This window comes from Notolabrus celidotus, chromosome 17 (genome assembly GCF_009762535.1).
Source record: "Notolabrus celidotus isolate fNotCel1 chromosome 17, fNotCel1.pri, whole genome shotgun sequence".
Lineage (NCBI taxonomy): Eukaryota > Metazoa > Chordata > Actinopteri > Labriformes > Labridae > Notolabrus > Notolabrus celidotus.
In genome coordinates this window covers 25,781,028-25,805,713 of record NC_048288.1, presented here as the reverse complement: position 1 = coordinate 25,805,713, position 24,686 = coordinate 25,781,028, and the positions used below count along the sequence as shown (strand labels likewise).

At 39.6% G+C, this 24,686-nt stretch overlaps 1 protein-coding gene across 1 annotated transcript in view; it reads left to right on the top strand.

The window, feature by feature from the left end:
• The window catches only part of gpr158a (G protein-coupled receptor 158a), a 96,799-nt gene that overhangs the window by 15,642 nt on the left and 56,471 nt on the right, over positions 1 to 24,686 (top strand). Inside the window, exon 2 of the mRNA XM_034705892.1 lies at positions 1,502 to 1,607. Within this exon, the coding sequence (XP_034561783.1) occupies positions 1,502 to 1,607 (106 nt within the window). The remainder of the gene's footprint in view (positions 1 to 1,501; positions 1,608 to 24,686) is intronic.

The window sequence follows — 24,686 nt, the reverse complement described above, 5'->3', positions numbered from 1 at the left end:
TGCTCCATCTGTGTCCCTCTGTCAAGAAGAATTCTTCTTCTTTGGCTTTTTATTAACGGTTGGCAAACAACGTCTAGGCGCATTACCGCCACCTACTGGAATGTAGTTCAACAATACACAAGCTTATTTAAACCATGATTTAAACATGGAAACTTCAGTTTCTCAAACGCAATTTCTCTCTTTTTCACGAATTACATTGTTGTCTTTCATATTACGTTGAAAAAATATACTATTATCTGACTTAATCGTGTTTATTTACACAAATAAAATCGACCCTGCACCAGAAGTAGCTAGCTGTGTGCTACAACTAACTAACTGTGTTTTTAAACATTATTATTTCAGCAATATGACTTTTTTTTAAACATTATAATTTAGCCGAATTATCCATTGGTAGCATATTTTCGCGTCACACTGACATATTTGCACACAGCTATCATTGAATTAGCTTAAAACTGATGAGATCCGGCGAAACGTCTTTTTTTCTGTGATATCAAAGCAGATTATTTGCAGTCAAGATGCAATGGATATTCTATATAGTGACACAAACAGAAAGTGTAAGTCAAACTGAATACATGGATATGTGTATCGTGTCAATGTGTTCAGATTTGACTGAGTTATAACTCAGTGAAGGAGACTATAAGTGTTAAAAGTATGTGGCTATTTAAGCTAGCTCTGTTTTTTCTCTTGTATTCAGATGATACTCTTTATGCAACATCATGGCATAAAAGTGGCAGTGAAAATGATCATATCTACACAAATTTTAAAACTTTAATCCTTGATACTGTTCTGACCTTTCCATCTTTTACTTGGCCTCATTTTAAGCCCCACTTTTTGCTTACATTAGCACAAAATCTGAAGTTGACTTGAGTGGAAACTTCTTTTAACACTGAGGTTTCCAGATGGTATCACTTGTTTTGGAACTATTTAATCACTCTCAAAGTTTGGTTTTAATCCTGTACCAGGAAATATCAAGTTAAATTGAGTCTCATACCGTTACAGATTCTTTTAATTGTTAAAAACAGCTAATTGCACTATTGTTTTAGGGAAGAAGTGAGGTAAATGCACAATTGACAGCTTGCTTCTGAATCTGTAATTATCACCTTTTTATTTCAGGCATTTCTTTTAATATTTCTGTGTTAATTGCTTTATCACATGCATGTTTGATTAATACAAGAATTAAATCAACTGAAGATGCCATGGTTGCACATATATGCAAAAATAGCAAAAGTAACACTAAGAGGAGTGTTCATGTCTCCAGGGTTGTGATCTTATGTGTCAGGGTTGATGTGGTTTTTGTGTGTGTGTGCTTAAGTTCCACTCAAAACAAGACTCCATATCAGAGGTAATCATGGTCCAAAAATCTGATTTGTTTGAGCAGCTTACTCACCAAGTTCACCAAGGGTTGTCATTCACAAATGTAGAGGACACAACCTGTAAAAATGCAGCATCCCTCATTTTACAATTACCACAGATGGGTTAATGGTGTCCTCCTGTCTTGCAGGGGCGTGGTGCGCGTTGACATTAATCTACAGGATGTTGATATCGACCAGTGCTCTGCTGACGGCTGGTTTGCTGGAACCCATCGATGCAACTTGACCACTATGGAGGTGAGTGTGCAGAACACGGGGATTAGACAAAAGATTGATTCGCTCTGGAAAAGTGATCTGTAACGGACATGCACTCAGTCACATCTTCACAAGACGCTAAATGGAAAAGCACTAAATCTGAACATTTAACGACAAAGGGACGTGATACTTCCTTAGTGATACTTTTACAACCTACCACCACTTAAAGCAGACACTATAAGCTGTATATTAAAACGTAAGAGTCAAAACTAGTTTGACACTTCAGCAGATAAGCAGATCATTATTTCAGCAACAACAGCAGCACTTAGTACTTTGCTCTCATTGTGTTAAATACTGACTATAGGATACTGACAACTGTTTTTTTGCATATACATGTATACTTCAATATACCAAGAATGCAGTGAAACAAGGTCCTGTCAAGGTTTTCATTGTTTTACAGTATGACAAGATTTCGCCAAACTGATCAAAACTTTAATCTATGGTATTTCTATCCAACCTCTACTCAACTGTGTTTTGTTATAGACATTTGGACAGAACAGATACACAGTGGAGACTTTGTTCAGTTATTTTAGGTCTTTTACAGGGTCACAGCATATATTTGACTTGGTATGAGTGATGGGAATGAGGCTGGAGAGCTGGAAACGTGTTCAGCATTGGCAGAGGAGAAAATAGCCTGGCTATATTCATGCTGTTGAAAAATAGCCTGTCTGAAGGCCTTGGAACATGTGGGCAGAGCTCTTGGACAAAATGATAAAACTCTCTGTGCTCGGCTATTTTTAAAAGTGATGTCAAATATAAACTCTTGGTTTGAATTAATCAGAAAATTGTCCTTTTGTTTTCAACACAAACATTTAAATACATAAAAGCTAAGTAGCAACAAATATAACCTACAACACTACGTACTTTGGCTTTATTGTGCCTTTTTTGCTTAAATACATTTTTTTGTCCATTTGTCAGACAGCTAAAACAATTGTTAAACTCAAAAGTGATCACATTTTGAGTTTCAATTTTTAAACTATTGCTTTTTTACATTTCCAGCAGTCAGAGAGCAAAGCAAACATTTATATTTTAGATGTTTTTGTTGTCACTTGGCGTATAAAAGTCCTATACTCACTCTTTATTATCTTTGTTTTGGTCTCAACCAGTTTGTTGGATACAGTTTCTAACTGGAGCCACAAACCACCAGGAAACAATATTTCAACCAATGACTTGGTTTACTTTTCCTCTAAGTTGTCAATGATGAATATGATGATTGCCATGGTTCTAAACAAACAAAGAAACATATTAAACTATCTTGAAAAACCCCTGTGAAATAAAACCTTTGAATCCTGTCAAACATTAGCAAATAAGGGTAGCATACATAATTGAAATATTAAAGATCAAGTAGGGATTAACATGTTCTTTATCATAAAATTTTTCAACAATAAACTTAGCCTCAGGTGATTAAAGCATATATGACAAACAATCAAATGTTTGGAGACAAAGAGGGAGGAGGCCTTGTAGTAAGTGCGACAAAGTACTTCAAGTTGATTGGCCACAGGTTCTGCCATCTAGTGCCAGAAGAAGTGCCAGGTTTTTTTTTTCATTTTAATTTTTTAAAGATAATGTAGCCACAGCTAATCACAACAAATAATTCAAGTCAACAATATCGTTCAACATTCAGCATTCAATATTCAGTGCTAAATATTCAATAAGAGCTGGGTTTTAGACCTTCTGATTCATTCTACCCCCGAGGAAAAAGAGGAGAAGGGTCAGGTTAAGTGCTCGAGTGTTCCCTGAACAGTTGAGTCTTCAGACATCTCTTAAAAGTAGAAAGGGACTTTGCGTATCATAAGGAGTTAGGAAATTCATTCCATCAGTTGGGAACAACAGAGGAGAAGAGTCTAGCTAGAGATTTAGAGCCATGCTGGGCTGGGAGCACCAGGCGTTTTCACAGGCAGAGCATAGTGGGCGAGAGGGAGTGTAGACCTGGATGAGGGATTCCAGGTAGGCAGGAGCCGTTTTTGTCACTGTCTTGTAGGCCAGAAGAAGAGCAACCACAGTGTCTTATAATGGTTGTAAGGGCAACAAACCAGCAGTTTCTCAACCCGCTCCCAGGGAAAATATGCGTCTCAAAGTGACAAAATGTTTCAGTTCGGTCTTTAGCTATTTGATATCTTTTGGCTATTTACTGTTTGTTAACATTAGGGACGTGTGTGTTTATCAGCTAAATGATTAGACATCGTCACCCTTGCTAGCTGGCACCAGATTCACTAGTTGGTTGTCCCAAAATGCCAGTCATATGCCGTAGCACAGCCATTCACTGCTAGCTGGGGGCTGTAGCTCCAGTTAATGACCACTGCCATTCTGCTATAATGCTCTACTACCTGAATGTAATCAAGCACAGATGACTGATGGCATCTTGTAGCAGTATTTTGATCTAGAAGATGGAGATCAAGTTTTATGCAGCAATCCAAAGTGACATTTTTACAGATCAGATGGACGTATCTTCTCTTAAAATATGACAACAACAAAAAAAACAGGAGTGAAAAACCAACTTTCCAACTCCTGAAAGTTCACAAAGCAATTACTATGACAGTTTTGTGACAGTTGTCAGCTTGTTTAGCTAAACTTCTACACCGTCCCTGTAGTTGTGGATACTTTGTGCCAGCTTTCACTGTAACCTTTCACGTCACCACTGAATCCTGCTGTTAGCGAGCAGGCGGCTCTCTGGTCGATGCCTCTTACTCTGCCGGTCTCAGTCTCATTGTTAAGAGCGATAGATTTTGAAGAGGTGCTGTAGATCAGACTGCTTCATAATGCATGTGATGTAATGGATTGCAGTGAGCCTCTGAATAATTAATCACTCTCTTTGTCTGAGTACTTCCACCTCTGCGTGGACAGTCAATGCCAGAGACATTTGACATAGTGTGTGCATGTGTGTGAGTGTGTGTAGGTTGTGTACAAGGGGAGAAATACATTGTTAGTGTTATAGATTTTAGCTGCTTGCAGAATAATGATCTCTGTGTGTCTACAGTGCAGGGTTTGTGTTAGCCGAATGCTTGTTTACAGCAGGATGATGAAAACTGGTGTGGTCTTGATATGTTGCAGGATGCGTCCTGTCTTGCATGGCAGCTTTATCATACAGGAGTGTCTCATTACCGTCATATCTTCTGGATAAACAGGGAGAGGGATTGAGGTAGGAACATAAATACAGAGACGGCAATGATTTTAACCACCTTGTTATCTCTGGGGAATGTGTACCCCGGAGTTTGCATCATAACTCATAAGATCCCCCTCGTACAACAGCGGTCTTGTGCAGGGAGAAATTACAGCAAGCCATCTGGGTATCTGTTACAGTTAACAACCTACCATCCTGGGCTGAAAGTGCACCACCAGGTAAATCAGAGGTGACGTGGGAGGCTGATGTCTCTCCAGCTATGAATAGAAATCTCTGCTAGAGTGCAATAAAGTCTTGCCGAGCTGTGTGTGTGTGGTAATGTGATTAAAACAGCATTTGGAGGGATGCCCCATTTGTGCAAACAGGGATTCATTTTGTGTTATTGCCGTGTTTCGTGCAGGTATTCCCTCAGCACGCGCTGCACATTGTCATTTAATGGGCTTTTTTCAGGTGGTTTGAACAAGCAAGGCAGCATTTCAGGGTGCTGTAGATCCATGTTAACAATGTTTCTCCTTTTACTGGAAGCAAGGCAGTTAGTTAAGATGGTGTTGGAGTGGTTCAATTAGTGAAGTGTTTCATCGCCCTGGTCACGTTTCCGATAGTTGAATGCTTTCTCAAGCAGTATTTCCACCACACTTCCACTTCCACTTCTATATTTAGTTTTCCTTTAATAGCTTTTATGTATTTAAAGCTCCTGTGAGGATTTTAGCAAGGTATTAAACTAGCTGAAATGAATACTGGTTCCTCTACATGCCAGGTAAAAGCAAACCAGGCCAATCACAAAGAACATTGACTATACATGTGACTTTATATTTGTTATTTTGAATGCATGTTATTGCTGCCACTAGGTAGGTGTCAGAGAGAGCAAATTAACGTTTGTTTTGTTTACATTTTCCACAGTGTTTGACTATTAAAGGCAGCCAGGTGATTTTTCTTCTGTCAGAAGAAGGGCGCCGGTTTGGCCTTGTGGTTAAATCATGTGCCACATGTAGAGGCTATAGTCCTCAAGCAGGTGGCCTGGATTCTATTCATGACTGAAAATTCTTAATAAAAATGCTGTATTACTCCAAAAAAAAAAAAAAAGGAGGCTCAAGGAGTAAGGGTAATGATAAAAAAATATAAATGTTTGCTTTTCATCTTTTCAATACAGTCACAAATCACACAGCGGTGGCAACAAATGTCTTTAAAATGTACATTAACTGAGAGAAAAGAAAGGAGACCCACCCGCCATCCCGCCCAAAACCCACAGACTTGATTGTGTTCATTTTTAAAGAGCGTATACTGCGATTACAACGGATTCCTGACTAAACAAAAGCTGTATTAATGGAAGCCAATCGTCGAGCCATATTGGAGATGCTGAACTCAACCTAACTTCTGTTGAGCTAGTGTGAGGTAAAGGGGCGGGCTTTGAGCCTCCTCGCCAACAGCTACAGTGTTCCCGCCTGTCAGTCAAGTCAGTCATGTCCTTATTTGGGCAAAACTCAAAATCTTAATATCCTCTGAACTGTTGCGTACAGTGTCTGCAGATAGAGATATTAGCTATTCAGACTAAAGCCGTTTTTTGGAACCAGGCTGTAAACTTGTTTATTTCTGCTGTAAAGATTGTCTTTTTTGAATGGGTGTGTATGTGGTTTCCGATATATCTGCAGCCAGCCTCAAGTGGACACTCAATGAACTGCAGTTTATAACACTTCCGCATGGGCTTCATATTTTGAGAACAGAGATTGCTGCTTGATTTTATTCCAACCTGTGGCCCCTTAAACTTCCATCTCTCTTCAACTTTCCTGTTCTATCCACTTCCCTATCCAGTCTAAATAAAGGCTTTAGCTCTTGATGCATCGGTTGGAAGTTATACTCCTGGCCTATGACCCTTGATGCAAGTCTTCCCCACTCCCTTCTCCCCACATTCCCCATCTCCCCTCAGCTGTCTTATGAAATGAAGGCAAAAAAAAAAGCCTCAAAATACACCTTAAAAAAAATCAATATACCTTATATGTCCTGAAAACACACACCTCTTTGGGCTTATTGTGCCTGCACTGTCTCCAGCACTCCAAATGTGACTGAGACCGCTGGCTGTCATTGTGGGGTGTATCCACATTCTGTTTGGCACGCACAACTTCCTCAGGATTTATCCAACATCCATAAAGTTCTTTTTTTTTTCACACGTCCACCCTTGTTCCTCTGCTCCTTAGCAGCGTTTTTAAGTGCCTCCATTCCAGCAATTGAATTTGACAAAATGCATTCGTACCACCCAGCCAGCCAGCCGGCTCCCCAGCCTCCCCTCACATCCTGCCTCTCAAGCTGCTGTTTGCCCAGCCAAGCATGAGGCAGCCCAAACTCAGATGGAGGCAGCTGCTATGGATGACTGATTCAGCAGGCAGGCAGAGGGAGGCGAAACCAAACCAGGCTCGGACTGTTGACAAGAAAAATACAACAACACAACACCAACAGGAACCTGTGCTTGTTTGAGGCGATGCTGTTTCAAAATTTAACAATTTTACTTCAACCTTTCTTCTCTGACCATCTTTACTAGACCTGAAATTAACTTTTCAGGTGGTACCGTAGTTGACCTTTGCTACCAATTACTCAACCCTAAGTCACAGGTAGCTTAGTGGTTTTGAAACTAATGATGAAGGAAATGGAAGCTGTTCCAGAAGAATGCTAAAGAAATGTATATAGCAGCACTGAAAGCAAATTAAGTCTTATTATTGCAGTGAATTTATCTACATTGGAGCAAGTTGAAATATAAGCTGCTATTTCTTCATTCATGTTTTGGAAAAATTAAGCTTTATGGATTTATTCTAAGACTTAACTCGAGCAAAGGAAGAAAACTTTGGCAAGTTGTTATGTAGTGGACAAAATTAATTTTATTTGGATGCAAATTTGATCACTTGTTTTTTTTTAATCTTTGATTATGATAACTTTTTTTACATACTAATTATCAGTGTCATATAACAATAATAATAAGACAATAAAATCCTTAAATAATAACAATAAATAAATAAATACTTTTTCATTTTTTTTAGGGAAAATAAAAAATGTAAAAACCAAAGAAACAAACAAACACATAATGATATTGAAAATAATAATTAACATTATTATTAGAATTACAAAAATAATTATAACTAAAATAACCACAATACCAACAATAATTTAAAAAGCAAACAAATTAATTCTTACACATATATACACGTACACAATGTATACACACATACATGTCTATGAAAAACAATTGTGATAATGTGTACATTACATGAGGTAATAGATGATCACTTGTTCTTAACAAAAATAAAGATTCATTGACCTAATTATGGGCTGAATTAAGTAAAAAGACAGTTTAATTCAAGTTGATTTGTATTGGATATCAGTGAGGAATAATGGATCGTGAGCAGGTGATTAATTGAAATGGAATCCAGTCAGGATGAGACAATAAGGTCTGGGTGGCACCGACTAAATGTACAAACAAGTTGACACTGAGTATGATTTAAGGATGAATAATAGATTTTAAAATGATGTGTATTTATACAGCCAATAAATATCGACCCTCAGATTGGACAGATGATAGCACTTTCATGGCAATTAGGATTAAATTTAATATTTCCATTCGTGGTTCAATCAAAACATTAGCCTTTGTTTCTGCTGGCCTTTCTAACAAATTCTGGAAATAACAGATCATATAACTTCCCTTACTTCTCTGTTGGTGTTTTCTTACTGTGACTCTGCCAAAGCCTTCACCGTGGTGTGGTTTGTGGTTGCTTGGTGTCTGCTTGGTTTGCTTCTCTCTCACTCAGCCTGTTTTTTTTAAACACCCCTCGCTGGTTTCTGCACAGGTTTCCTCCGCTTGTCTCCCTTTCTCTGCTGTTGATTGGTCAACCATTAACAATAAATCTGAAGTTTTTTGCTCACCAAATTAATAGAGCAATAATGAAAATATCCTCCATGTTTTTTTTACATATGGAATAGGCAACTGAGGTTTTTGCCATAGGAGGAAATAACAATCTTCACAAATGTGCCGGATTCCTTACTGTGACTTTATTTTATATGATTAAGTTTTTGGTTCCTACTGTCACTTTTATTCAGAATTAATAACTGTTGTCTAGTGGTTTTGATCAATCAGAATCAAGTATTTAAAACAGCTGTGTAATACGATGAAATAACTTCTCCTTAAAGTGCAGTTTAATTCATTTGTTTTTAAGAAAGAAACATTTTTCTGACCCAAATTTAGTGAAAAGAAAAGTGTTTGTAGAAAATAGTTTGAATTGGAAAAAGGATGAAAAACAGCTTTAGTTTTCTTTAAAAGCTTTAAGAACTACATATAATACCAGGAGATGGACACATATGTAATTAACTTAATATCAGTAAAAAATAACATTAAACCTTTTCCATAGATTTGTAAAGGAGTTGCTTTTGCCACAAGGCTCAGAATATATCACCATCAATTAACATAAACTTGTATGAAATGAACCAAGGTGCTCCTGTGCTGCCGTCAGAGTTAACATATGGCAATCAATATAATCATAAACTCTGATTTCAGATAAGTCACTGCATTTATTAAGCAAAGAGCAACTCTGTATTTTCTTTGATGAAATATGAAGTTGCCGCTCTGACTCATGCCAATCATCGCTGAAGCTGGATGAGTCATTACAAAGCTGAGCATGGAGCCCAAAGTTCATCACCCAGACTCTTGACTTAATTTCCTGTTTTAAAAAGTTGTTCACATTCTGTTTGACGCTCATGTTTTTCTGTCTGTGTACTTCCTCTCATCTCTCACTCGCAGCACTTCCATTAGTGCGTTTCACCGTTCTTCAAAACGTCCAGGACTTTTCCACCCTGGGGGTACCTTTGATACGAGAACACGGCCGCGGATGATGATGAATGTTTCAATCAATTAGCTTATTGCTCAGAACAAGTGGTGGAGCCCGGGGGGACTGTAGCTGGTGAAAGGCAGTGACACATAACCTGAATGATTACTCCTGCGGGAAATGACAAGGACTCCTGACTCGGCACTGTTTCGTGTTGAGAGCGAGTGAGTGAGGAGAGTAGACGTGAACATTTATGAACTTGAAATGGTACAAAACAACACAATGAGCCCAGACATAGTATTGTAGAACCTCAATTTGAGTCATACACACCAGGTCACTACAAAGCTAACCATGCTCTCAAATGAAGTTGCCAAACCTGTGTTTTGGGGACATTTGAAGACTTCTGTGTTTGAATCTCTAAACATTATACCGTGTGTTGTATTTGTGCCTCTCTCTGTTGTTAGGAAGCTGAAGTGGATACATCAGCTCTGTGAGTTGAATCACGGTTACATCTTGACCTTGGCTCACAAGGTCGTCCTGGCCCAGCCGGCTGTCATCTCCATCACACGCCGATTTCTCCTCCGTGTAGCGTGTGCTGCTGAATTAATACCGCCATCAGTGTTAAACAACTGCTGCCTCCCTCCTGCTCGCACCTTCTGTCTCTCTCTGGTCCGTCTCTCGCTGTCTCTCCCACTCCTATTTTTACAACACAAGCACAAGAACACCCTCATTGTCTTCACTTGTGAGCAAATGATAATGGCTTTAATCTCAGGAGGCTGATCCCACTGTACCTCTGATTCAAACACCTGTAGTCATACTAATTCTTAGGTTACTAATATGAGCAATCTTTAGAGAGCTGGTTTTGATTTTGTAGATGTAGCGCTCTTGTTTCAGTCCCTAAAGAGAAGTACTTTTGCCAATTTTGGATGGGATTTTTATTGTCACATTGTTTTTGTCCTCACAGTGGCACCATCCATTGTGACCTTTTAGCTGCATTGGTGACAAAACAAAAATTCTTAAGCTTAAATATGATCAGGTGATTTTTTTTTTTTCCCCATCTGTTTATTAGATTTTTGCAGACAGTACACAAAGGTGTCACACAAGAGTAAGATAAGTCAGAGTATCTGCATAGAATAGATCAAAAATCCCCAATTAAACAGAAAAACAAGACAGACACGACAATAGAAAATAAATTCCCGTTACCCTGCCAACCCTCACCCTCCCAGCTTCCTAAGGTAGATGTCCATTAGCAACCGTCCTGTTATAGAACAACACAAGTAGACACAGAACATACAGAAGTATAAGTACACACAGTTCAACAGTTGGTAAAATTAATAACAATGATAATAAATAAAAATATCAAATACAAATTAATTAATTAATTAAAAAACAGGGCGGGGGGGTTCTCTCTCCAGCACTTAACTCTGCTCACACTGTGTCTCCAGCACCATCAGGAGTGATAGAGAGCTTGTCTTTAATAAGGCTTATTAGGGGGCCCCAAGTGTTGTTGAAGGATGTTAGAGCCCCCTTTCTGTAAGAACCTTAACTTCTCCAATTTTAAACAGTGTAAGACGTCCTGTAACCATCTATTGTGAGTCGGGGATACACAAGTTTCCATTTGAAAAAGGATCGAGTGCCTGGCCAGTAAGGTGGTGAAGGCAATGACACAATGAACAGTTGAGGGTACACTTTCTGTCAGCTTGACATAGTGGACCAGAAGTCGTGACCAGGTGATTTTAAGCCCCATCATTTTGTCGTGCGTTGTAATTCTTGTTCTCCAAACCTCTTTCCAAATAGATTTAAATCTCCTTTTAATACCACAAAATTAATTTTCATGAGCTTTTTTAAATTTTAGCAAAAACAAACAAATGTTGGAAACCCAATTTGGCAAAAATCTGTATGGTACTTGGCTGAAGCGTGACGGTCTCTGTCTGAATAGAAATAAAATGTGGAAAGTGCTGCACAGCCTCCACAAGCCTGGCTCATCTTAAAGCCCCTGTGAGGAGTTTTTTTTAACTGGTTATAAAACAGACTCAAATCTAGAGTGATGCTTCTTTATGAGGTACAAACACAAATGAGACCATCAGGGACAGGGGCTGACATCTTCTTTGTTGTAGTTTTTATTGCTTGTAACCACGGGGAGGTGGTAGGTGCCAGACAAGATGTTTTACAACCCAGTAAGTAAACTGCCTTTTAAAACAGCAGTTGTCCACAGTGAGTAACACACACACACACTTCGCTGTTAAAAGAAGGTAGGTTCAGATTGTTGAATCAAAAAACACTGTTTATGCATGCTCAGGACAAAATCAGCAAAGATGTGGGAGGTACAGCTTCGTCAGGATCAGGTGTTTCAGTCATCTCCACGGGGTCATTTTGACATGAAAGAGGTGGTGTTGTCATCCAGATTTAAAGCTACTGGCGATGTTTCGCAAGCTGTATTGGGAAAATTTTCCCCAAACAGACTCACATGATAATCAGAGGGAAGACCTGGGGTTGGTTGTACCAACTTTGAGATCTGTTTTTAAGTGGTGTTAAAGGATCGTTTATTAAACCTCCCAGGACAGCTCACAGATCCATCAAAGCTTGCCTAATAATTCCCAAAACATGCTTGTTAAATCATGATTGAGGCGAGGACAGTCCACCAAAGACAAAGAGAGATAGAAGAAGGAAAGGATAGTGAGCTGCTAAATGAGTTTCAAAAATTCTACCCATCAAAGTGGATTCTAGCTCGCAGTGTTTGTTTTGGCAGCTATTTTAAATTTAGTACTTTAAGATGAAAATGCCTGTTAGTTTTTGTCACATTTTAGTCTTTTTAACCCCATTAAAAAATGATAATTAACTTTACACCTTTATTTATAGAGTGGACAGTGGATAGTGTGGGGAACTGGGAGAGATTGGGGGAATGACATGTGGGAAAGAGGCCACAGGCTGGATTTGAACCCAGGCCGCCCCCTACATGGGCCTGCAACTATTAGGCTATTAGACAAAATCCGCAAAGATATGAGAGGTACAGCTTTGTCCACAGGGGGTGCCAAAATCAACACAAACAGAGAGTTCCTCACAGGAGCTTTGAAGTTGATGAATTTATTGCATTACTAAAATGCATCATGTAGCTTAAGTGTTATTAAGTATCCCATTTATTGAAGATATTCAAAAAAACTTAACTTCAATCAAATTCTTTCTCAAAGCGGAGATAGATTAAGCCGTATTGACGGCTTCAGTTTTATCGTTAATGGTTGACCAATCAACAGCAGAGAAAGGGAGACAAGAGGAGGAAACCTGTGCAGAAAGCAGCGAGTGAGAGAGACCTTTTTGAACTCATATTTCTAAGATTCAGCATAGATTTTAATGCCACATCAAAATACATCATTTTTCATCAAGACTTGATTATTCTTTGACATCATGTGGGTGCTGTAAACTCTCTAAGCTGCGTCTTTGAGCAACATTTATCCACGTGTTCCTCTGACAGCTCCCTCAGCCAAGCGCTCCCTCAACACTCATTCAACAAAACTGCTTACCCCATCGTCTGTGGTTCTTTCTGCATATTGAAACACCGAAATAGCAGCCTTTGTAGTATCTTGGGTATTCCCCCTTCTGTTACAAACACAGGATCAGAGTAGTAGGGCAGGGATTCCCTAAAGGAACCCTTGTCTTGTGTACTTCCACTCAAGGCCACTGCCCTTTTCAACCTGCTGATCTCGTCTCGGCAATCAGCATGGAGAGAGAAGCCTTAAAGCGTCCTAATTAACCACGTTCCTTTCTATGTTGCCTATTAGGAGTATGTGCAGGAGCCTATAAATAGGGTAATTGCTAATTATCTACAGTGATCTCACCAAAGCTGTGATTATGCTTCAGAGCTGATAAGAGTGCTTGATAGGGAGGAAATAGAATACCGCTGTGCACCCGCAGATTTAAATTCACCCTTTAATTTGAGCAAATCCCTTTGTGCTTTGTGAATTAAGCAGAATTGTTGTAATGTAATAGAGACGCAAGTCAAACGGAAGACCCAGAAATAAAGAGTCGATAAATGTAGGTGTCTTCCGCTGTAGAGGAAAGGGAAGATGAACTGGAGCCTTAACAGAGATCTGTCTGCAGCCTGGCAGATGGACACGGTGTTATATCTTGGAAACCGTTCTTGAAAGTTTTCAGCTCTGGAGGATGAAAAACACCTTTTTTGTTACTGGAGCGGCTTCCAACAAAACAAGTAGTGCCAAAATAGACTGAGTTAGACTTCTTATAAGTTCTGTGAGTTTGCCCAACTCTAATTCTCTTCATTTGGTGTCCCAAAAAAAATCTAGTTTGGATTAAGTTCATAAGTCTTAAAAGGATAAACAGTTTTTATTTTACAGGACATTAAATATTACCAAGAAATAAAACCAATGACATATTAGATCACAAGACAGTCAAGAATCAGTGCATATAAGAGGTGAATTAAATCAGGGATATGAAAAATGAATTGTGACATTCTTTTAACAGCAGAGGGCGCTGTCTGCCTTGACTTTGCTTGTTTAAAGTCATGACACATCTCACATATGTCGACGATCTCTCTCTCTCTACTCCTTGTGTATGACTTGTGAGAAGAGTCTATCGTCCGCTATGCAGGTAACAGAGAGAGACACAACAATATAACAACATAACAGACAACTAAACAGACAAAGTAACAGGTAACTTACCAGACAGTGTTATAGACAGTGTTAGAGACAGCATTAAAAACAGAGTAACAGACAACAGACAGACAATGTAACAACAATCTACCAGACAATGTAATAGCAGTGTAACAGGCAATCTAACTATAAATTAATAGTCAACAATGTAACAGACAAGGTCACAAAGACAACCTCCGACAATTAAATGACAACATAACCGACAGCGTCACAGACAGGTTAACGTATGACAAAACAGACAATGTAACAACATCATAATAGACATTATAACAATGTAACAAAAATATAATGGACAATGTGACTAAAATCATAACATGGCAACAGACAATGTAATGACAGTGTAAAGGACAAACTAACGTCACATTTCAAGACAACAGAAAATGTGACAGACGTAACAGATAATGTTACGCCAATGTAACAGACAATGTAACAGACATTGTAACGCCAGTGTAACAGACAATGTAACAGACATTGTAACGTCAGTGTAATAGACAGTGTAACAGACAATGTAACAGACAACGTAACATACAATGTGACAGACAACGTAACAGGCAATGTTATGACAGTGTATCAATAATGTAACAACAATGTAACAGACAACATAAGTTAATGACAACTTAACAGCCATGTAACAACAAGGTATCAGAAAATGAAACAGACAGCGTAACATCAATATAATGACAACATAACAGACACTGTAACAGACAACATAGAAACATGTTTGGGACTATGTAACAACAAGGTTACAGCCAATGAAACAGACATTGTAACAACACTGTAATGACAACTTAACAGACACTGTAACAAGCAAGTTAATAGCAACGAAACAGCTATGCAACAACAAGGTTACAGTCAATGAAACAGACTGTAACAACAATATGAGAGCGTATGCTTCATGGAGAATGCTAATGCTTTTAATATTGTATCGATGTTGATCATTTTTTCTTTACTTTAGGATCTCATGGAAGTACATTTTATGTTCTTTCATAATTTGAGCATGTTTGTGATGAAAAGAGGAAATAAAGTATCTGGATGTTGGGCAGTAAAACATAAATCAGATTGTACCCTGAACCCAGCAGAAATGTATTGTGAGCTGGGAGTATCGTTGCATCCATACTTTGTACACTGAAAACACCAATCTTGAGTCTTACTGACTTAGTGGAGCATGAGATCACAGGACACTTTGTTTTTAACTCTGGCCCTCAGTCCACTGCAGTGAAGCCCGTCCTTAACCACTGTCGCTCTAATTGGCTCAGTGGTAAATGCTTGAACTCTGAATTTACATGCAAACGCTTTGAAGACTTGGTACACTCGCCTCTGGGCGCTATCTTATATCTGCTCCGCTCTGCCCAGTCTTCACTGCAAACCATAAACTGAGGCAGAAAGCAAACACTGAGTCCATGGAGGATGGGAAAGAGTGGGATGTAGAGGTAACGTTTGAGGAGGGACCCTTGAGATTGGATGTGAAATGGGTACAGCTGAATGTTCGCAATTTATAAAGCTAGAAAAAGAGAGAGGGATAACTGCAAGATATCCTGACAGAAGTTTTAAAATCCAACAAAGCAGGAATATATCCACCTAATGGTTTGAGAAATGTCTCCATTTCCTGTCTCTTCTTTTTGTCAGTGTCATGAGTTAAGCAGGTAGATTGAGTAGACCTGACATCCTTCTCCTCAGCCACTTGATCTGGTCCTCCTGGGAGAAACTGAGGCCCTTCTTCAGAGTAGTAGGGATATATTAATCCCTGCAGTGTTTCTGGGTCTGCCACATGATCTCTTCCCAGTTGGACTTTCTCAGGAAACTCTCTGCAGGGAGGCATCAGAAGGGACAGGATCAGGTGCTCCAGTCATCTCCACGGGGTCATTTTGACATGTAAGAGGTGGTGTTGTCATCCAGACTTAAAGCTACTGGCGATGTTTCTCAAGCTGTATTGGGAAAAAACAGACTCACATGATGATCAGAGGGAAGACCTGGGGTTGGTTGTACTGACTTTGAGATCTGTTTTTAAGTGGTGTTAAAGGATCTTTTATTAAACCTCCCAGGACAGCTCACAGATCCATCAAAGCTTGCCTAATAATTCCCAAAACATGCTTGTTAAATCATGATTGAAGCGAGGACAGTCCACCAAAGGCAAAAAGAGATAGAAGAAGGAAAGGATAGTGAGCTGCTAAATGAGTTTCAAAAATTCTACCCATCAAAGTGGATTCTAGCGAGCAGTGTTTATTTTGGCAGCTATTTTAGATTAAGTCCTTTAGATGCAAACGCCTGTTAGTTTTTGTCACATTTTAGTCTCTTTAACCCTATAAAAAGGTGATAATTAAGTTATATTTCTGGAGCTTTTACACCTTTATTTAAAGAGGAGTGGACAGTGGATAGTGTGGGGAACTGGGAGAGATTGGGAGAATGACCTTCGAGAAAGAGGCCACAGGCTGGATTTAAACCCAGGCCGCCCCCTACATGGGCATGCAACTATTAGGCTAGGTCTGCGCCCAAGGCTAGGTCCACGCCCTGTCTGAGTTTTTATTATCAGTAACGTACTTAAGCTCGTCATAGTCTCGTCTTCACCGTGAAAAAATTGGTCGTTACCAAACATTTATCTGGGATCTGAAAACTCATGTTGGCAGAGTCTTCCAAAACCCTTCATCTTCCAGACTGTTGAGACTTCTGCTTTTCTTTTAAGCATCACTAGAGCAAGTTTTTGCACCACAACAGCCTCTGTTTGTCTATTTTCAGAATAATTTCATATTGGATGATACAAGATCATACAAGATTGTATAGGATTGGAAAGGTGCTTTGTTGATGGAATATTAATCCCACTGATGGTGATTTTGGTGTTTAAACCTCTGCTGCATATCAAATCAAGAGCTCCCTGTGCTCAAAGCCACTCCAGATTAGTTTTGGCTTCATTTTTGGTTGAGCTGGCATGTCATAATAATAATAATAATAATAATGATAATTCATAGGATTCATATTGCGCTTTTCTTAATACTCAAAGTCGCTTTACATAAAATAAAATAAAAAAATAAAACAGGTAAATAAAACCGAACAAGAACAGGAGTGGGGCGGGGGTAGAGGTCATGTGTTGGATGCTTTTTTGAACAGAAAGGTCTTGAGGTGGTTTTAAAATGAAGTTGCGGACGTTTGGAGGGGAGAGAGTTCCAGAGAGCCGGGGCAGCGATGGCAAAGGCTCTGTCCCCCAAAGTGCGGTGCCTGGACTTGGTAATAGGGGACAGGAGGTCAGCATCTGGTGATCTGAGGCGGCGAGACGGGGAGTGGCGTTTGAGGAGGTTGGTCAGGTATTAGGGGGCGAGGTTATTGAGGACTTTGTAGGTGATGAGCAGGATTTTGAAGTGGATTCGGTGCTGTATGGGGAGCCAGTGGAAGTGCTGAAGGATGGGTGTGATGTGGGCTCTGGAGCGGGAGTGGGTGAGTAACCGGGCAGCTGAATTCTGGACATATTGGAGTTTTTTGAGGTCAGTGGAGGGGAGGCCATAAAGAATACTGTTGCAATAGTCGAGTCGGGAGGTTATGAAGGCGTGGATGAGGGTTTCTGCAGCAGAGGAGGAGAAGAGTCATGTAATCAGAAGCTTGCTTATCTCCATTTTGCATCAATTAAGTAAAACCAATGACCTGCAAGGTGTTGGACAGACTGGATATTCTGAGTTTGGACATATTATGAAAGAGAATTTGAACTTTAAATTAAATCAGCTTTTGTCTTGTATATATTTTTGAACTTTGGGACCTGAACACCCAAAGAAATGAGACTTTCTTGGATCACTTCCTGCAGACACATTTAGATGACAGGGATTTCCTGAAAGAAAGAAATGTTGATGTCTCTTTATGAGGAGAGTTTTGTTGGGTGAGTGGACACCCTCGTCAAACTTCCCTGTTCCTCATCACACATGACTCTGTTTGTGCCTCTTTTCCCTGGAGGCTGCTGCGAGGACGTCAGAAAACTTTGATGCCTGATCCCTTCCTCTTTCCATCGCTCGTTGTCCTTGTTTTGGCACGTTTCTGCTCATGGGGTGTACATGTGAGACGTCTTTTTGTAGGACTCTCAACTGCAAGATGCCAGAGTCAACATTACTGTGCTTTTTACTGCAAGAACATGGAATAAATACGAGCCAGCTGGTTCTCTTTGACACTTACACAAGCTGTGAATGTGATTATGAAAGCTATACCCTGGTGCTGTATGTTGTGTGTTTACTATTCCCAGCCTGATGGCAGCGTTAGGCTCCCTCCAGGCCAGAGTGTTTATCTCACTGGTGTTTAGGCTTTGGTCCTTGGACGACACCCAAAGCGAGGCCCTGCTGTCCGGGCAGCTCCGCTCCGGCTAACTCCAGCTAGTTGACCTCGTTTAAAGGTCTGGCTGGCTGTGTAGCTGCCTCTCTGAGTGTGGAGTCACAGCCAGCTCTCTGCAGTGTATCAGTGGATGCTTTGGGTGTGTGTGTTTGTGTGTGTGTGTGTGTGTGTGTGTGTGTGTGTGTGTGTGTGTGTGTGTGTGTGTGTGTGTGTGTGTGTGTGTGTTAGAGTAATTCACAGGCCTGAAATTGTGTTCAGAGCCACATCCAGCACCAATTTGTTTAGCCCTGTCCTTGCCCGACAGCTGAAAAAGCATGAACCCGGCCTGAAGCGAAATATATTGATGTCAAAAAATCCTCTCCTCTCTTTCTCTCACACACAGTGATTCACACAAAGCCAGGTCCCCTTTCAATCTTGGTCATTATGGAGCATTAAGTGGAGGTAGCAAAATGTATATTGTACCCTTCATATTCTAAATGACAGCCAATTAGCCAGAGGGGTTAGTGAGGGTTTTATGAGACTTTATCTACTTTCCTTTGTAATTTACCTTTTATGGACTCTAAATTATGACTCCTTTTCCTCAATATTAAAGTTATATTAAAGTATGTAAAGAGATATTTCACCCATGCTGTACTTTGTTATACCTCTGCCTGAAAGCCTCTTTGGCCTTGACTTAAAAGTTTATTCTAACACAATATCACACAGATATCCATCAGTATGAAATGATGAAGTATTGATGTTTTAGACCCAGAAGGTCAAATGTCAACTTCACATAACATCATAATGTCCTGTAATAAAATCCTTTATGTCATCAATCCCATCCCATTCCTGTGACAGTGATATCCTAGAAACAAATGGAGGGTATATCTCTTCAATCTGAACCTCTTGCAAAATATAAACGGATTAGATTATGTGGGCAAAGGTCAAGGGTAGGGATGGATCATGATTTTGGAGTACTTGAATTTCCCACTGTTTTTACCAGTGCTTGGTAGTAATAGGATACTCCTGCCAGACAGTGGCTGTAGTGCTTCTGAGAGCCTTTTTCTAGCCACATTAAATAGCAAGAGAAGAAGACAACATTTGTGACTGTTGCTGGAAATACAGGTGTCAAAGACACTACCACCCTCGTCCCTGTTACTAGTGTGGCAGTTAACAGTACTGCCACACAAACAGACCATTAACAAGACGGGTGTCTGGTGGAGTGTTCACTTCCTTGTCTACACAGTGAAGTGTTGAGTGAGTCGCTGTTGTCTCTACCTCTACAAATCCACTGGACCCAACAGAAACAGACATAAAGACCCAAATCACTAACATAGTGATTGTATGATTGAAATTGAGTTGATATCCATAATAGCACTGGGCAGTATCACTGGCAGGATTTAATAATGTTATAATTTGATTTTATAATTTTACTTTTTTATGTTTTATATTTTCATATTTTTATGTTTTTATATTCTATATTTTCAATTTTTTTGTTTTTATGTTTTATATTTTGTATTTTTATATTTTATATTTTTGTATTTTATATGTTATATTCTTTATTCTATATTCTATATTTCATATTTTGGTATCTTTATATTTTATATTCTATATCTTATATATTTTCATTTTTAGATTTTGTGCTTTGTATTTGTATAGTTTATATTTTTATATTTTACATTTTTGATTGATTTAATCTTTTATCTTTTATCGTTTTTATTCTTCCAACATTGTTTTATTTCCTTTTATTTGTCTTTCTCACATTTCTCTTTTATGGTCTTTTAGTTTCCTTGTTATTTGTTAAGCACTTTGTAACCCTGTTTTGAAAAGGGCTATATAAATAAAGATTATTATTATTATTATTGACCTGATTCTAACTTCTGTATTTATATATATCACAACACTATTAACAGAAAGTAGAGTCTCATTTCAGATTTTCCGCCATCAACTAATCAATTACTGTTTCATATAACATTTCTTTGATTGAAGCTTTTATGAAACATGCATCAAAGAAACACCTTCAGTGTCTGAGACCTGCCATCAGGCTTGAACCTCAGGTGCTTGAACCTTCAGTACAAGTTAAAGGGACATTCCACCTTTTTATTCCCCATGAAGAATGTGAACAAAACTATGAGAGTCAATCAGACAGAGAGAGACCCCGCACTAAGTGAAACTTCAACAGCCCTGAGCCTGCACATCAGTACATGCAACTTGATAGACTTCTCTTGACCCTCCATGCTTGGTAAAGAGTCATTGCTCCCACAGCCTGAGGCGAGATAACCGCGGTGACATCTCCAAGTTATTTCTCAGACTTGATAAAAGCCCTCTTACACTTAAAAAGACAGTACACTACTTTTTTTTTTCACTTGTTAAAGAACCGTCCACATGAGAGTAACTTACACTAACGTGTGTAAAATGGGTGATATTGTGCGGGAGCTCGCTCGTGCATGTATTTCTTTTTTAACGAAGCTCATTAGGCAAAGTGTCAAGAAGAAAAGAATCACAGTGTGTGAAACAGAGCATGGAGAAACCCCTCTCTTGTGTTTTTAAACGCTTCTTTTTAAACATGTATGTCTCCCCCCGGTGCCTTCACACACACACTGAGTTTATACTTTCAACTTTCAGCGAGTAAATTGCCCCTGTATCCGCCAAGTCTTCTCCGTCTAACCCTCTTTCTGTGCATTGTATAGCTTCATCTGTAATTATTGGACGTTGAGCTTTCCTCAGGGTTTGTGTTTCACTCGGTACAATCATTACAAATATCTACAGAGGCCTATTAGTGCTTGATTAGGCACGGCGCTGGACCGGAAGAGCGTGGGCTTATTTCAAAGCGATGGAGAGTCCTCGGCAGGCCCTAATTAGCCGGCAGACTCCAGATAGTTCCTGGTTTCCTGGTCAGGTGGAGGACGCCTGGCCTCAGCATCAATTAGCGCCTCTCCTGGAGTTGTTGTTTTTTTATTCTCCCACTTCATGTCACAGAAAGGTGATGGAGGAGAACGGTTTAGTTTCATATAAGGAGATATATGTAGAGTGTGGTTAATTTTATGCAGGCAGTGTAGCAGCAGAGTAGATATGGAGAGGATAATGTAGAGTGAGTGGGTTGTTAAAGCAGAACAGAACTATGACAGGGTGAGTAGGACCAAGACGTGAAGCTGAGGAGTCTTGTCTCACCATGAAGAGGTCCCACTCATTATACAGTATCCTGATTATCACATGGCGACTAAAGACATTGATCAATTTATGCCCAGTGTTGATTTAGAAGTATAGCGGCAAACTCTGAAGCTGTCTTAAAACAATCTAACTCTGCTCACATTGAACCGAACATTTTCTCTGATGGTGAAGTAAAAACAAGGTGAACAGGACCACATGAATCAGCGCCACACCTTACTGAGTTTTTCTGCCTCCTCGCTGTCAAAGTGTGTGACCTTCTCTTCACCACTTATCAGTCCTTTAACACCGACATATCCCAGATTGTGCTCTGTTAGGTGTTTACTTCACTTCCCATCTTCAGTTTTGTACTTCTCTGTCAAAGCCTTCTGCCTTTCCTCTACTGTTTCTGTGTCCTTTCTCATTGTAAACAAACAAACATCAAATTATTCCACTTCTTCCTTTATATTAATATAATAACAGTAAGTCCTTCACGGTCTGTGATCACAGCCACATCCATAGCAGCGGTGGGCTATCATGAAATAACAGTCTGTTGTTAGATTGTATTAACCAGTTAAAAACCATGGACTGTATGAGTAATGGACGTAGTATCCGTGACGTCACCCATCTGTTTCTGAAGCGCTGTTTTGAAGTCAATCAACAGTGGGAGCCATATTGGAAATGTTGAACTCAACATAACTGTGATCGAGCGAGTGTGACGTAAAGAGGCGGGCTTTGAGCCTCCTCGCCAACAACAAATGTATCCACCTCTCAATCAAGTCAGCTGTGACTCTCAGAATGGAAAACTCGAGCCTAAAGCGGACACAAGTTTTCAACGCAGTTGCGTAATGAGCAGTTGAAGCTAGTATATAGAGTTTAAAGCTATCTTGTACATTTTAAATATATGTTATGTGTTAGGCGTCTGCAAATGTGGCAAAGACAAATGGGCTTTATGGTGGGAAAGTAAAGTCCTGAAAAACATCCCAGTTGGGCGTACACCTAAACCGAGACGAGTGCTTTGTATTCTTTCAAAAAATCTGTAGCCTTGCTTGCTGTTTCTCCCTGCAGTTTTTCATCAGTCAATCAATCAATCTTTATTTGTGTAGCGCCACATCACAGCAAACTCTATCTCAAGACGCTTTACAAACACATCAGGTCTAGACCGTACTCTGTTATATTATTAACAAAGACCCAACATCAAGACAGGATAAGATCCAGTCCCCTCTTACAGACAGGACTCAGTCTGATCTCATCTTATTCCACCATGAGCAGAGCACTTTGCAGCATTTAGCAAGTTACAGCGGCAAGGACAAACTTCCTTTAACAGGCAGAAACCTCGAGCAGGACCAGACTCATGTTAGACAGACATCTGCTGAGACTGTGTTGGGGTTGGAAAGAGGGATAGAGGAGAATAAGAGAGAGAGCGATGATAGTGATGAGACGGTTAGTAGTAGTAGTATCTCATTAAAGAAGCCGAGCTGGCCGGCATCCGTAGCGGCTGGTGACATAAAACTCATAAAACCCCACTTAAAAAAACCCCCTGAAATATCCCTTTAAGATGATCTAACATCACTTTCTCATGATGCAATTTTATTGTATGTCAAAGAAATGTATTTCACACAAACACCACAAGAAAGTATTTATGCCCAGAGGTCGTAAAGGTTCTCCTAATACGCTCTTAAACCTGCTGAGCTGAGTTACAGCAACACTACGGTGGCTGGAAGAGGCCACACTCTCTGTCAATGTGTAGTTCAAAGGCCACACACTTTGTAATATCAGACAGTCTTTAAAAGGCAGGGTCGGGGTCAACAGTGCAGCTCTTAAAACTGCTCTGAGTCATAAACAAAAAGAAAACCAATAATTGGAATCCTGCAGAAAGTAGTAAATCTCATAGCAGCAGCTCTAAGCACAACTGCTGCTTTTGTGTGTAATACCAGTCAGGGTCAAAGTAATGCATTCTGTATCATGAGAAATAACTTCAGAACAAATTATACATGACCAACAATTGAAAAGGCATGTAGATATGGCCAAAAGTGAACACAGAGACCTTCAAATATTTAAGATTCAGCCCCCATTTAACCCCCTAAAGAGCATTAGAGAGATCGGGCTCTGATTCCTCTCACCGTCTCTGCAGCGAACAAGCCTGGACCTGCACCGTGATAATCTAATCTCACACTCATCTTGGCACGTTTAACATATCAAATGGAACACAGTACTTGTGATCCATGCATGAGCATATGAGAGGACAGCAGGACTCTTGAACCTCTCTGCAATTTGCAAGTGATGGTCATTTGTGAAACTGTTAATTGCACTCTTTGCGGTTCATGTGTGTGAGTAGTGTTCGCTAAGCACATCCCCAAGGTGTTTGACAGGGTTGGCTGAGGTCAGGGGTGAGTGCAGGTCACTCAAGTTCTCCAACACAAAACTAATCAAATCAGTCAGTCAATCAGTTCTTTAGTTCAAAGATGTTTGCTCAGGGACTGGAAACACAACCCTCATCACCTGATAGGAGAGAGGATCAAGAAGCCCCTCATGCCTTAAGTCTTGACTCCTCTCAAGCTTGATGATTTTGTGCAGATGAAGGCAGCTGATGGAGTGTCAAGCGTAAAAAGTCTCCTAAAGGTTGTGGTTGGAAAACATGGATGGGTCAATCAACCACAGGACTTCAATCAAAGATCTGTGGTTTGTTTTCCATTTGTGACATTACTAGTAGCTGTCGTCCTTGTCGAACTGGTCGTAGGATTGATTTTGGTCAGGACAGGATTCAATCTGTATTATTCCCTCTCTCTCCCCATATTTCCCATCTCTTTCTCCAGATGTCAAATAAAGACTAAAACCACAAAACATTATTAAAAAGGGTTTTTAAAGGAATATGTTAGCAATTTTTAAACCCAAAACATGGTGTTTGTACTTAAAGTAACCAGGATATGTTTATTGTTTTATCTTATTTTAAAGTTTATTTAAGAAGGATAGAAGAATAGAATGTATCATTGTACATTGTTCAATGAAAAGGAAATACAATGCTTATCCGTGCAAAAGATGCATA